At 40.0% G+C, this 15,184-nt stretch overlaps 1 protein-coding gene across 3 annotated transcripts in view; it reads left to right on the forward strand.

The window, feature by feature from the left end:
• The first annotated feature begins 476 nt into the window (after window positions 1-476).
• Window positions 477-15,184, forward strand: part of shank3a (SH3 and multiple ankyrin repeat domains 3a) — a 157,940-nt gene continuing 143,232 nt past the window's right edge. The window contains exon 1 of one of the 3 annotated variants that reach the window (XM_057347983.1): window positions 477-846. In XM_057347983.1, the coding sequence (XP_057203966.1) occupies window positions 532-846 (315 nt within the window). In that variant the 5' untranslated portion in view covers window positions 477-531. The remainder of the gene's footprint in view (window positions 847-15,184) is intronic. The other 2 variants (XM_057347981.1, XM_057347982.1) reach the window with 2 other exon arrangements.

Below are 15,184 nucleotides of genomic sequence, written 5' to 3' on the forward strand. Positions count from 1 at the left end.
AGATCACAGCTCGGCCAATCAGATTAGAGGACCAGAACTAACTGTATAATAAAATCACAATTCACACATATAAGAAATCAGTGCCCTGCTACAACAAATCACATACGTTAGAAAATCCTCGCTAACACCTAAATTCGATTTCGGGGTTTTATTAACCCAATAGGTTTAGTTTTTTGTAACTGAGTGCAGATAAATAATATTTCGTTTTGCATCTGATATGATAATTTTGCATTATTTGACTGCTTGTAATTTGTTAGACTGTGTATTAAAAAATGTGTTAAACCAGTATTATTGCCCACAGGTTTAGCACTTTTAGTGCTTTATCACAGCAAACATCTAACCCCCCCCTCTCTCTCTCTCTCTCTCTCTCTCTCTCTCTCTCTCTCTCTCTCTCTTTCTAATCCCCTCTTGCATCTCCCCTCCTCTCTCCCCCCCTGCACACTTGTGCACGTGTGTGTGCGCGCGTACGCGATCAGCTCCGTGAGTGAGTGAGGGAGGCACTATGCAGTCGGAGCTCCACACACACAGAGCATGCCTGTGAGTGCGGGCTCGGGCAAACATGAGCCTTCCCAGCCCAGAGATCGTCCACAGCAGCAGCCCAAACTCCCGTCTGTGCCCCCCTCTTCCCACCCCCTCTCTCCACCTCTCTCGCTGCCTCTCTCTCTCCCTCTCCTCATCTACTCTCGACCTGCGCAGCCTCTTCCCCGTCACCGCTTCAGCACCAGCCGGGAGGACAGCTCCTGGTCTCCGCACGCCGACATTTGCCGAGCGCCGGCCGGCCCCATGGAGGAACCCCAGGGCAACACTCTGGTCGTCCGCATAGGCATCCCCGACCTGCAGCAAACGGTGAGTTCTGCTACTGCTCCAAACTCTCTCTCTCTCATTCGCTCTTAATTTCCAGCGTGTACGAATGTGCACGATTGTTCTCTTCCTTTTTTATCTCTCTCCGCTGGTCAATTGTTGAATTTAACCTCTCTTCATTAGAGCGACTGTGGCTGACTTTGAAAACTGAAGAGCGCTTGGGGCGAGAGAGGAACAGACAGAGATAGAAACATTGACAGGGGTCTCTCATTGAAGCTTTACTGTAATTCACAAGCTCTTTTTGGCGTCACGGAGCTGTCAGAGTTGACAGTGAATTGCTGTGTATTGTATCGAGTCCCCAGGGCCTCACAAGCGGCATATGGTGCTGATGGATGTATGAGAGAGAGAGAGAGAGAGAGAGGTTGAAGTGCAGTTACTCACCTGTTCCTGTTGGAGAGATACAGGTGTAACTGTTGCAGGTGGCATCTTTCATTTAAATGTTTTTTGGACTGAACACCTCTGTTGGCTTCGTGGTTTAAAGAGAAGCATGAACTTGAATAGCGTGCAAGCATGTCTTGTGCTTTTTATGTTTGGTTAAGTCTTGTTCACACTGAAAATGTGATTTGCTCCATTTATTTTCAATGAGATCGGGTGATTTTGAGGCGACCGTTGATGCAACGGTGTTCACATTTTTGCAAATGCAGTCAAGACGCCATGCTGACGTAGGCTTCTGTTGACCAATGGGAATTTGAGGGTGCTTTCTGAAAGCAAATTTGCATATACCTGCTTGGTTTCAAACTGATGCGATTCTTCTTACGTCTCCAAATCCAATGCATTTCTATCCGTCAAACTTAAGTTTTCTCAAGTGTGCAGAGCTTTAAATGGCTGTTTGTGTAAATGGCTCTTTAAGGGGAACGTTATGGATTCTGAAGTAATAAATCGCTTAAAGGTATGGATTCAAGTAATATTCATTATCGTGGATGGATTTATTTGTGGTGGGTTAAGTCCGCTCGTATCTGCTTGGACAGCTTCCAGTCTGGTTTTCTATAAGTGCCTTTGAAAGTTTCATTGGTCCGAGATTGAAACCAAGTATAAAAGATTAATAATTGGCCATTTAAGCACACATAATGATGTTTTGCCTATGTAGTGCATATAGGGTGCATGAGAGTAACTGCAGTCGAACGCGTGAGCTACAGATCAATGGCACATCTCGCCTGTCAGGAATTTCCTTCTCCTTCAATCTCCAGCATCACACCTTTCATCTTTGCCTCTTAGCGCTGCGTGAGCCTGCCTTAGTGTCCACACACTCATTTGTATGCGGTTTCGGTCGCATGTAAGCGCGTGTATCAATGTGAGCCCCATTAAAAGTGTAAGGTCCATGCGTTATGAGGCTCGTCCTTTAGCGGGACCCAAGCGTCTGTGTTAATAATGAGGGTGAATGGATCAGAAACAATGTGATAAATGCCTCCTTTTCATCAGCACGTCACTGCTCGCCTTTCAAATGCTAACTCACACCCTGATACCATCAGTGAGAGCTTTATAATCCACATTGATCAATATCAAATCGCAACCATTATTCAGGTGCACCCGCATCTGAGTTCAGAGTATGAGAAAGTCTGAGAAATTATAAACGTCTGGCAGATTTTAGACGATGCTTTTAGGCTGGTTTTAAGGGGCACAGGCGGTTTGGAGTGAAAGCATTATAGCTTTGACATGTGGAGGGTTTCTGTGATGTGGAAAGTTTCCTTAGATGACCTGTTCCCTGAAGAAAGTTTTATTCCTTTTATATGATATCACAGACTTGGTTATGCTTCCTTTAGAAATCAACTGTATGTAAGATGTTTCTCCTGAACTTCCTTACAATACATAATAAAAACAAAGATTACAATTTAGAGTGTAAAGCTAATAAATAAATGCAGACAGAATAAATCAGATCTTTTGAATTTGTATAAACTGAATGAGTGTTTATATCGAAATCTCTGATAGTGAATTGAAGATCTTGGTATCTTGGCAAATGTGAACCCTTTTTGAAACCCTTTTCCTCTGGCGCAAAATGCAATTTTGAATTTATGCAAAATTTATTCCCCAAAAAAGGAAAATCATAGATGAGATCTTTTTAATATCTTACTTATTTCATCCGGACATCAATGAGATTAAATGAAGAGCAAATGGAAGCTTTTGCTTAAGTCTCCTGTGTCTGAGATATTTCTCCTGAGTCAGAAATCTCACAAATGTCTTCCTTAGAGTTGTAGAAGAGATCTCAACAACGTCACAAACTGAGATCCGTCTGCAATCAAAAGTCAATATTATTGAAGATCTCAAACGTTTCTCATCAAATTGACCCAAATCAAGATAATTCCCTGATAGCACACATACATCTGGTTTACGTCTATTTGACATCTGCATTTACATCTGCAAGACATCTACAATACATCGTTTGCTCATCTGCAATACGTCTCGGAGATGTCTGCTGTCAGACGTCATATAGACATCTAGAAGATGTCTGTAAGATGTTTATGATTTAGAATGGATGTACAACAGCTCTTTCTAAGATGTTTAGCAGATGTTTTTAAGCAGCAGATCTCCAGATCTTTAGCAGACGTATTACAGACGTTCAGACGTCTCCGAGACGTATTGCAGATGAGCAAACTATGTATTTAAGATGTCTTGCAGATGTAAATGCAGACGTCAAATAGACGTAAACCAGATGGATTGTGCTATCTGGGTTGTACCTTGGTTATTTTACCAAGATTATTTTTATTTGTCTTCTACTCAATTTGGGGAGAAACATCTGAAACAACTTTGACACTTAAATGAAACACAAATAGGAACTCCAAATCTCCTGAGCTATGAAAGAGGAACATCTGAACAATAATATTCTTGCTCTGGAAAGTTTCCATTTGCTGTCCAGTAAATCTCATTGACACATAAAAGAAACCGTCTGTACAACATGAAGTCTTTTTGGAATCTAGTCATTAGCAATGATTTTTAAAATCGTGTGAAATGAAAAGAGGAAATTCTCCATTGACATGTCCAATCATTGTCTTTATTCAGCATTTTGTGGACTTGCGTTTGTCAGTGACAGCTGTGAGATTTCTTGCGTTGGCTGTGCTTCTACCAGCTTTGCTCAACTGGATTTGGTCAGTTTTTCCATGCAGATGTCTGTGAACTGTAATCTTCAGGTCTCTCCACACATTTTCTGTGGGTTTAACTCTTGGCTTTGGCTGTGCCAATTAGAGACTCTCAGAAACCAGCTCTCCAGTTCTTGTCATGCTGAAATATGGCTCATTGCCGCAGTCTGAGACTGCGTGTTTTTACCCATGCAGACCTTTCTGTGTTTCATTCTAAGCAATTAGCTCTTCAAATGCTCAGATATCTGAGACCCAGACCATAAAAAAGCTTCCTGCCTCATCATGACACCATCGTGTTGCATTAGCCAAGTGTTGACTTTTCAGCAGAACTGTCACTCGACATTCAAGCCGAAGAATGAGATGTTTCTCTCTTTAAGTTCTGTAAGTGTCTTTTGGCAAACTCGAGGCATGTTGGCATACACAGTATCTTGTCAACAGGTGTGACCAGAGGTCTGTATTGTCCACATCTGGAGAACTATTCTAAAACGTTCTTGAATGTTCCAAACTTTTCTGCTCCCGGGAACTTTCGGTGGAATACTGGACCTCATGTAGACAGCTGTTATGAATGTTTCTTTCAGTATTCTATTGTACAGTATACAGAGGGTATCTCTACAGTCTGGATGTGATTTTTTTTGTGTTAAATGATGTTTGGTGGTCTCGCTCTCAATGTGGAGTGTTATATAAGTTGTTAAGACATACTCATTTCAATTCTTAAGATTATCAAGTATTCAATACTCTGTATATTATCAAATGTATTTCTTATTCATTTTATATTTCATCATTTTTCCTATGCCTCTGCTGCCGGGAATATGTATTTACTATAAAGCTGCTTTGCAACAAGTGTTATACACTGTCTTTGGCACAAAAACATAACAGTTTGGTGAAATGGTGTCAAAGCTAAAGGTCGGGAACTGTACGGTTGCTATTTTTTGCCATGTGTCAGTCACAAGGAACCTTTAAGATAAAGATTTTTAGCATCACGTTACCTCCAGGGAGACTGAATCTGTAATAATTGTACTGCCAAAATATACTAAAAACGTACCAAATGACTGCAAGCTTGTTAAGAACAGAAGCCGAATGGATTATGGAATGGAAACTGTGTGAAGGTGTACAGCCAACCTTTCTGTTCATTTTCTTTTGAAAACATTTGCATCATTTCTTAAAAGCAGCGCAGCTCTTTTATTACAGGCTGTGGTGTATCTGACAGCGAGAAAACTCAGTTCTTTCTGAACTGTATCACGCCGTGATGTGGAGGATTCAGAATAGCTTCTTCAGGCATTAGACCTGAATGTGTGCCGTACAGGTGTGTCGTACAGGTTCGACTGCTTCACCCATCCACTCCTCTCAGGTTTGGGCTTTTGTTTTCTAGTGAATCTCTTACATTGCATTAATGTCACATCTGCTTACAGTTGTGTTGCCCGTGTTCACTGCAGTGTGACTTTCAAAAGATTGGGGAATATTAAAGAGAGAGAGGAAGCAGAAAACAAATAAAACGGGGCATGAAAAGGAAAGAGAAGGGCGGAGAAGGAAGTGTACATGTCTCTGGAGGGTTTCAGTAAAAGATTTTCAACTGTGACAAAAGCATTTTCCCTGAGGGTAATCGCACGGGGACACATGTGATGTACTTACAGCACAGAGCGCGGGGACTTCGGTGTTAAGAGAGAGATGTTAGGGTTTATGGTAGATTACAGAAGAAACGTTTGCATGCGGTGTGTGGGTTCTTTAATAAATGTGTGGATGGGGAAACTTGGTAAATGGCTCATATCAGTTGCGCGGTAGTCAAATAATTTTCTACAAAGAAATCTTTTGCGTATCTTTAGATTATTATATGAACAGTTCAGCCCCAAAAGGAAATGTTCTCCCCCTCATGTTGCTCCAAATTTGACTTTTTTCTTACATGGAACACACAAAAAAAGAAGAAATATTGCACAACATGTCCAGTAATGTGGTGTTTTGCATAAAGGGAATTGGGACTGTCGAGCTCCCAAAAAGGCAAAAAAGCACCATAAAAACAGTCCATATGACTCGTGCACTGAATTATTCAAAGCCATACAGTATGTTTGCATTTTATGAAGGAATTGCATTTTAGCTGAATGATTTTTCTGAGAAAAAAACAGCCGAAGCTCTTAAAATTCATTCATGCTCAAATTCATTGTGTATTGCAGATCAATATGCAGCCGGTCTGACGTCTGTGATGTCAGGTGCCATTGCTTCAAAACTTGGCACGATGCATCTCGTAGTGCTTTTTTTCACTTGATGTATTTTCTGACTCAAATGTTACTCATCCTATAGTCTACAGAAAACGTGGAATATAGTGGAATTTAATTTATGGTGCTTGTTCGGTCATTATTGGAGCTCTACAGTTTCAGTCGCCATGAAGAATAAAAGCACTCTGGACATTTTTGCAATTTCTCAAGAATGTGAAACAGCCTTGAAATGACATAAAAGTGAGTAAATTATAGCCATTTTTAACTTCGATCCAACCCACATAGATGTCTGTCACGATTAGATGAAATATGTTGAACACAGGATACATTCAGATTGAGCTTTGTGGAGTTGAAATATATGCAGCTTGCCTTCAAAGTTATAAATACTTAATCTTCTGTCTATATGCTTCGAAAGCATCTTCAAGAATTTGCTGAATTGGCCCCTCCCACGTGAGAGCGAGGAACCAATCACAGATCTCCTTTTGCCTCTTGCTATGCGGTGTGAAGAGTGTTTAATGGAAGCATCCGGACGTGTTTTTCATGTACTGAAAGATTGCTGGATTCATGGTTTCGGCTCGGGGAGCATTAAGTAAGTGAGTGTAGTCATTTAGCAGAAGCATTTATCCTAAGGCTCTTGCAGCACATTCATTACAAAGACACCCCTGGAGAAACCCGAGCTTAAATGTTTTGCTGAAGGGCACTATATTGATGGCTCGTGGCTCATTCCTTGCAGGGATCAAACCTCCTGGTTATCAGCCTTGAGCTTTAACCCCTGCAATACATCTTGCCACATATACTATAGTGTGGAAGTTTGGAGAGACTTCATGCCGACCATTTTATCTTTCTGTGTACATTGAGAAAGATTCATGATTGTCTGACACATTTAAATTTAAACGTAAAGTATTCAAATCATTTAGTTAATGCAAACGATAAGCACATTTGTGATATTTTGATCATTTCGACATCTTGAGCAGCACACACACTGAATTTTAAGTAGGACATTATGTAGGATGGTGTTAGATTTTATGCTTTGGGATTCGAATGAACCAAGGATTTTAGGTTATGGTATTATTGTGTAATATTATTTTTGCCTGTGCATACGACCCCGACTACGCCAGCAGAAAATACGATTTGTTACAGAGGAAAAGAAAGTTACTTTTTTTTTCTTGAGAATGATGTGCATAAATTGTGGACAGTATGAGACGAGGCCTGAGCATCTCGGCTTGAGACTTGACTGCAGCACTTAAGGCGATGCCCTAACCAAGCACAACATTAAACACTAATAAATCTCTTCCGTATCAGTTTTTGTCCTAACCAGGCACAACAGTATAAACAACAACTCAGTTTCTACTTGTGAAATCTCATTAGTCCAAAATCTTACTCCACGTATCTGTACATGAAAAACCAGAAGTATTCGGCTGTTGATTGCGTGGCTGGATTTTCAATTTCATTGTAGACATTTACAATTAGGTTTAATATTACATCTATCAGAGATGGTTGGTTTATCCAGAGCGATGATAATGTCATGTCATTTATCCTTCAGTGCAGACAAACAAATTGCTTTCTGCTGAGAAATGGTCATTGCATCGCGCCTGGTTAGAAACACCGATGCTAAAGCAATAGAATACACGTCATTGTTTTTCGGTGGTTAGCGTTATTAGCATCGTGTCATGAGCGTATTAGCCGCCCGCAATGCTGATTAATAAAATCCATTTATTGAGAGCGTCTTTTGTTAGGACCTCATATGAGCTTAGCCGATGACTTTAGCTCTCTAAACACCATAAAGAGCATCTCATTCTCTTTCTTTCACTCTCTTCCTCTCTGTTCTCCGCTGTATACTTAAGTGCAAGTGATGGATGCGACTTAAACAAAACCCAGCATGCTGCCAGCAGTAATGCACGGCCATAAATCTGCCTCGTTCACCTGTTTTGCGTGTCACTAGAGCGGAGTTTTACCTTTCGATCTCTCAGTCTTTCACACGTTCGGTTTGATCGTTTAGCTCACGTTTCCCTCCGTTATCGTTGTTACATCTGTGCACGTCTGTCTTCTACGCCTCTCTGTCTCCGCCAGCATCTGCAGTTGTGAAGGCATCTTGCCCCCTCTTCTGGCACAGGCGTTTGCACGGCACGACCACGCCATCCATCACCGCGGAGATGGAAATGGGGGGATTCGTTTGCAAAGGCACATCACGTTCTTCCGGTGGTATTTTTAGCTCATTCAAACCCAACCTGCGCAAGCGTGTCTGCCACAGGCTCTCCCGGTCCGTCTGGACACAACACACACACACACACACACACACACACACACATGAATGAGAGATTTTAGAAGTGAACGTCTGCACCTTGTTATTCAGGTGTGTCCTGCGTGTGTTGCAGGTTGAGCAGGTGAAGTTTGCCGTGGCCCCAGTGGATTGTGGGATTTTTAGGATTAATGTGCACATGACAATGAGGACAGACATCAGCTGAGATCTCTGGTGCTTTTGGCGTTTGCGTTTTTATTTCTTGTTGAAGCGCCGTTAAACCTTTCTGTGCCCTCTGAAGCCGTGAAACCGGGCACGTGAGAAGGATTTGAGCGAGGTCTTTGGAAAGCACTATTTCCCAGAAGTAGAGGCAAATGTCAACATTTTTAAAAGTGAGGGACACGCACAATTGGTGCAGTCCTATATGAAAGACATTTGAGATTTGCAAGTGAAGGTTTTTAGACGCCCCAAAACGCCCCCCAAAACTGTAAAATTCAAAATTATTGTGCTAGACATAGCTTTTTTATAAGATGTGTATTTCTAAATTGGTTTATTTACTTTAGTCTATTTATCTATCTGTAGTCAAGCAGTGAAAATGACCAAAATGGATTAAAAAAAATTTCTATAGTGTTAAGTATGTTAATAATGATTGCAAAAACAGGATTAAAAAAGGAAAAGGTTTATCTCATGACCTGTTCTCTTTTAAAAACCTCGATAGACGGTTTCATCGGACGCACGCACCTGGCCCCAAGTTAACTTCCGGTCTGTGTCCGGTCTGGCTAGTGGCTATAATATACACGTAACTGTTTACATTTTATTTCATTATTATTCATATTTATTAATATCAGAAATAAATTACAGGGACTCTTTTTCTTTGTGGATGTGTATTGGGCCACAAGAGCGTGCATGCGCAGTAACGTGTTTGTTTTGCTGCTTTGAAACCATCTATATATGTGTGTGTGTAAACGTGGTTGATGTGTTTGTGAATCTCTTTGTGTTGCATATGTTGAAGGTTTTCCCTAACTCAGTCTCTTCCCTGCAGCTACGGTTCATCTCCACAAGCGCTCCTCATTCCTGCATTAATGTTATTCATTAGTTTTAAACTCTAGCCTGTTGCACAGATCGTATACATTTTTACATTTGTTTGATAGTAAATGTGTGTCAGAGATTCTAAAGATTTTAAAAGTGGCCGAATCTTGTAGAAAATCATACACATCAGGTGTAGATCATAAATTATTATTTTTTGCATGTTTTCCATGTGTGTATATGTTTATTTAGCTTTGGCTTTAGTGGTCAACGACATGTTTTCAAACAACAGTGCTCATTGATAAATATTTTTTAATGATTTTGGTGTGCATTATGGAGTGTTGGCGTGACGCTCTGAGATGAATGTAAATTTTAGCCTGGTAAGGTGTTTATAAAGGTCACAGCATCTGCACTGCAGGCCTTTAAATATGCCGTTTCACATACATCTCTGCTCAGTGATGTGAGGCTAGCTGGAAAGACAACTCAAAGTCAAAACATATGTACATGGATACTTCATTATAATAATAATTTAATTCTAACTGTGGTGAAATTTCACAACACACCATAGCACACCAAAAAGTGTTTAGAATGTTCTGCCGTGCAAAATATGCACGTGTCATGATTTTTATAAGTGGCTTCCTAGAAACACTTTAAGGTGAAAAAAATGAAACGCATCATCACTGTCAATGCCTGGGTCTCAAAAAGTTCAATCGCGAGCCGCAGAGATGAAATATTTTTGTATGCAAATCCCGGAAGCGAGTTAGCATTTTAGGACTCACCCGGAATAAGGTCTGTGGTAAACAAAACCTCTTAATATTTTCACTTTTTATTCTATGACATAAATGCACCAATTATAACCCGCTTGTGATGTTTTTAAAGCCTATTTGTGTCTTAAAATGGCGGTTGCTAACGTTAGACGTCATCGCGCATATAAAGCTCACAAATTAATGCAACATTAGCACAAATCTCTTAAAACGTAGCGGATTCGTTCACGAAGTAATCACTTACCAGGGAACACATTTTTTATAAATTTTGAAAAAGTCGTCGGAGGCTTGGTGGTGGTGCGAAAATTGACCATGGTTTTACTATAGTTAAAATGTAAAAACCAAAAAACCACGGTTACTGTAGTAAAACAATGGTTATCACAAAATAACCATGGTTTTGAAAACCATGTTTTTTGCAAAAACCATAGTAAACGAACGTTACTGTAGTAAAACCATGGTTTTGCCCTAAGTAATCAATCCACCAAAAAAACATGGTTACTACACTTGTACCACAAAGAAAACATGGTTAACTTTCATAAAGGTGACGTCAAGCGACCTTAAGTGTAGTCTGTTTATAGCACATCGTGTTAGCTTTTTACTTCTGCCGATTGTATTTCGGCTTCAAAAGTAACAAATGTGGTGTTAATTTGTAAATATTATCTTGATAGACAAAGCGTGTAAACATCATAAACCTTTGTTAATCACAGAGCTTATTTTTTGCGATCTTCCAAAAGTCTATGGGAAAAATGCATAGGCTTTCGGTCGAGGGAACGAGCGCGCCGCTTACTTCCGGGTTAGCCTACAAAAACACGTCATCTCTGAGCCTCTCCATGGAGCAGAGAGTATTGGATATTAAAGCTGCAATCCAAAGCTTTTCTGGTTAACAAAAATCAGTTGTTCAACTGCATAAACATCTGTATTGAAAACTGTGTCCTAACCTTACCCCGATTCAGAGCAGTAAGCTTATAATGATTAACAATTTTAGCCATTGTGTACCGTTTTTTCGGGAAATGCCTTTTTGACATTATTTACTTTCAATCTATCCAAAGATAAGTACATAAAGTAATCTACGATTTTATGTTTTTAACAGAGCAGGGTTTTTCCTGTATAAAACAATTGGAGGCGGCCGCCTCCGTCAAATTTCGTGCCGCCTCAGTCTCTCGCCAAAATGATGTCGGGTGTCTTGACAAAAAACACTGCGTGTATTCAACAGACTGTCATTTGTAACTGCAGTTGCGGCATTACGCCACAAAGGAGGTGCTGAAGAGTCGCAGGACAAGAGCTAATAGAGCTGTACTAGCTGTTTCGCGGCTTTTCAGGTGAATATTGTTTGTTTTGCATCCAAGTAAGTTCAATTTCTTAAAAGGTTTCCTAAATTAACATGGCGTACATCGTTGTATATTGTTAATAACTGTGCAGTTGGCTCATTGAATCAGCGTTATACACTGTACTGTACACAGCGAGTTCGCCAGTATGAACTAGGGCTGTGTATTGGCAAGTGCCTCCCGATACGATACATATCACGATAGATGGGTCACGATACAATATATTGCTATCTATTTCGATACGATACACATTTGCGATATATTGCGATACTTGAAATAGAAAATGTAAAAAGTAGAGCTAGAAATACAACATGCTGTGCACCACCGGGGGTTTTCTGTAAGGATAAGTGTAAAAACATCCCTTACCTCTGCAGAGTGGCCATGATGTGCGATGCATGGACCTTTAGATCAGAGGTTTGGGTTCCCAAACTGTGGATTGCGCCCCTCAAGTGGGCAGCACAGGGGAGTAAGGTGGCTCACGCAAGTCACTTGGCTGTTGTGGTGGATTACAGTTAAAACAATGAATATGGGCAGAATAAAACCCCTGGTTCATCCGTGCTGTAAATGCGCTGGTGTCACATCCGTGAAAGCACAATAAATATCATTGTTACTTTTTGTCTAATGCACTGCAGTAGCCAAGTGACTTGTGTCATGACTTGCGAAGCCTACAAACAGCATTATTTTATATAACTCATTACTCCATGACTTCTTTTGAAAACCAAAGCACACCCACACATCAGCTCTGAGAGCTCCAAGCGTTCTTATATTTTTCGCCATGCTCGCTTCCATTTACTTTTGGCCGTATGTATATGACATGATTTTTAAAAAATTATCGATAGTAGAGGTATCACTATCGATATACTATCGAAAAAAAAATTATTGCGATAGTTACATGTATCGATATTTTTGCACAGCCCTAGTATGAACCCACATTGCGATCAGAACGACTCGCAAAGAAATGACTCCTTTGAAACGATTCTTTTGAACTGTTGAAACTTTTCAGACACTAGCGAATATAAAAGATCAGTGAATCATTCAAGGCTCGTTTAGTAAGACTGGTTATGTAAGTATATTTGGTTAGGCCACTTAAAGGTAAGGTAGGCCTACACATATGTGTGTGTGTGTGTGTGTGTGCGTGCGTGCGTGTGTGTGTGTGTGTGTGTGTGTACAAGATCAGGATGGCACCACCTCCGCCTCATTTTGAGCCAGGATAAACCCTGCAGAGATGGCAAAATAAAAGGCAAATGTTATGGATTGCAGCTTTAATAACCGAACACACAACAACTGCAGCTGTCTGCCATTTTGTTTGTTCCTAGAGATTAGTTTTGTTTTCCAAATCTTACATTTGCTCACAGAGCCTCTCATTTAAACAAAGCGTTTCATTATTTCTTTTCTTTGTAATATTCTTGTGTTTATGTGGCCATCTCTCTCTCTCTCTGTTGTAATAGAGGTGCTGTGTTTGTGTTTTCCAGATCATTCTTACTGTTTAAGTGCCATAGGGAGCTTCAGTGCCCTGGGCAATTTACATCCCAACATGCGCGCACACTTTTATTTTGAGTTGATTCTGAGCGAATGCTCTCTCAAACATCGCTGCAGTCCTGAGGGGATTTGTTAGGGCAGCTTTTGCTCATCTTAAACTGTTAGTTTGTGTTTGTAACCGAGGATGGAGGGGTGTACTGTATGCGGTACTGTGGGTTTGGGTTATGGCTTGGTCTGTGTGTCCGTGTGCTTTTGTAGTAGTGGCAGGTGCATGTTTGTGTTAGTTCCCTGATATTATAGTATGTTTAAACTAGCATGTAAATATTGATGTTTTGTAGCGCATGGTGCTAGAAGCTAAATGTAGGGCAGAACTTTATGTCATCCTTTGGAGTTGCGATCCAGATGAAAAGTTATTTTAGGGGTGGGGCTAATTATTACATTAAAACAAGATTAAGACCAGGAATGTGTATAATGTGAACTTGAAGAGGGTTAATTTCGTTTTCGCATCTGTTTGCATGCTGTGGATGTGCTTTTTATGTGCATGCACGTGTTTATGTATTTTTGTGAGTCTGTATCGCAGTAATGCAGCAGATGAATGGAATAATACAGCAGTTCTCTCATTAATATAGTCAAAGTCCATTTACGGAAGTCGTGCCACTCGGCGGCCATGTTTGCAACGCCTCTGGGCAATTAATAGCAAGTCCACAGTCCTATCTACTAATAATTAAACCTGACATGAACTGTACCATAACTTGGGTTTGCAACGCTTAAATTGCACTAAATATCAGTTTTGGGATGTAGGTATGGATCTCTGCTGTTGTCTGTTGTATGGGGGTAATTGGTGGCTGGCCATCTTTGTCAAGAGGCATCTGGACCACCAGCAGGTTTCTGAGGGCCGGACACCACTCTGGAGACGAGAGGCTTGCATCCATATCTAACACCCCCACTCTTCGAGATTTTACAACAAAATGAAGCTCTTTTATGAAGTGTTGTTTAGAAAGACTGTTACCAGATGTGACTCATAGTCATTTTATGGGTAGTGTGACTGGAGCTGAATGGGCTTAGAGACTGCTCAGGGTTATTTGTAACTTGATGTGTATGGATGTGTATTGAATCTGTGCCGTGCTGTCAACAGCAACAGAAATTAATTTAGATTTCTTTCACCGTTTGTAATGTAAACAAGAGGAGTGCAATATTGGTTTGAAAAGTTGAATGATTTTTTGTTTAATAGCTTGCATGAACACATCCAGACGGACTGTTTTATCTGGTTACGAACTAAGAATAAGTATAACTTGTCATGGTTCTTATATCATGTAGGCATTAAGTAAGGGATAATGCACAGGCTGTCTGTACATTATCCCACTTATTACACAGCAACTTACTCATAATTAAGTTACTGAACATTATATGTTGATTTGAAATATTTTATTAGCTCATTTTTAACAAATGCAGATAGGGCTGTCACGATTATTAAATAATCGTCTCATCGCGATTGTTTGACCTCATCGCGATGTTTTCAGATCATCGCAATTATTGCACATCTCTATAGAAGACACTAGGGGGAGCTGTAGTGCATCTGCATATTGCATATTTTAGTGTATGTATTGTTACTAAAGCATGGTAATACTTGTAAAATGTACCACCACAACACAATCACTTAAAAAAACCTAAAACATATACAAATTACCTGCAGTACAATTTAATATAATTTAAGCAAATCTCAGTGTGAAAACCAGTCTACCAAAATTTCATTAACACACAAGTAAAATTTTATTGTAGTCTTGCAAGTGAGAAAAAAACAGACTAGAAGCTTTTCTATGACTGATAGTATTTTAATGGTGGCTTCAATTCACACCTGATCAATTTACTTAATTTACAAGTATTTGGCGGTTGTATTATTGACAGGTAAAAGCCTACACCTTAAATATATGATGACCCAATTTTTTCTGATGTATTTCCAAGAAAAAAAACTTGGAAATTCAGAACTTGTTTTCAGAACAATATGGTCGTTTCAATCGCCGAGTCAAAAATGTATGAGAATTAAATGTCAAAGCTCAAAAACAGACAATTAATCGTCATAATCGCCAAAGCCCTAAAACAGACAATTAATCGTCATAATCGCAATGATTTATTAGACAATTAATCGTCAGTCAAATTTCATAATCGTGACAGCCCTAAATGCAGAACTTCTTTGAGGAAACCCTGTTTACTT

Source organism: Triplophysa rosa, linkage group LG12, assembly GCF_024868665.1.
Source record: "Triplophysa rosa linkage group LG12, Trosa_1v2, whole genome shotgun sequence".
NCBI classification, from domain to species: Eukaryota; Metazoa; Chordata; class Actinopteri; order Cypriniformes; family Nemacheilidae; genus Triplophysa; species Triplophysa rosa.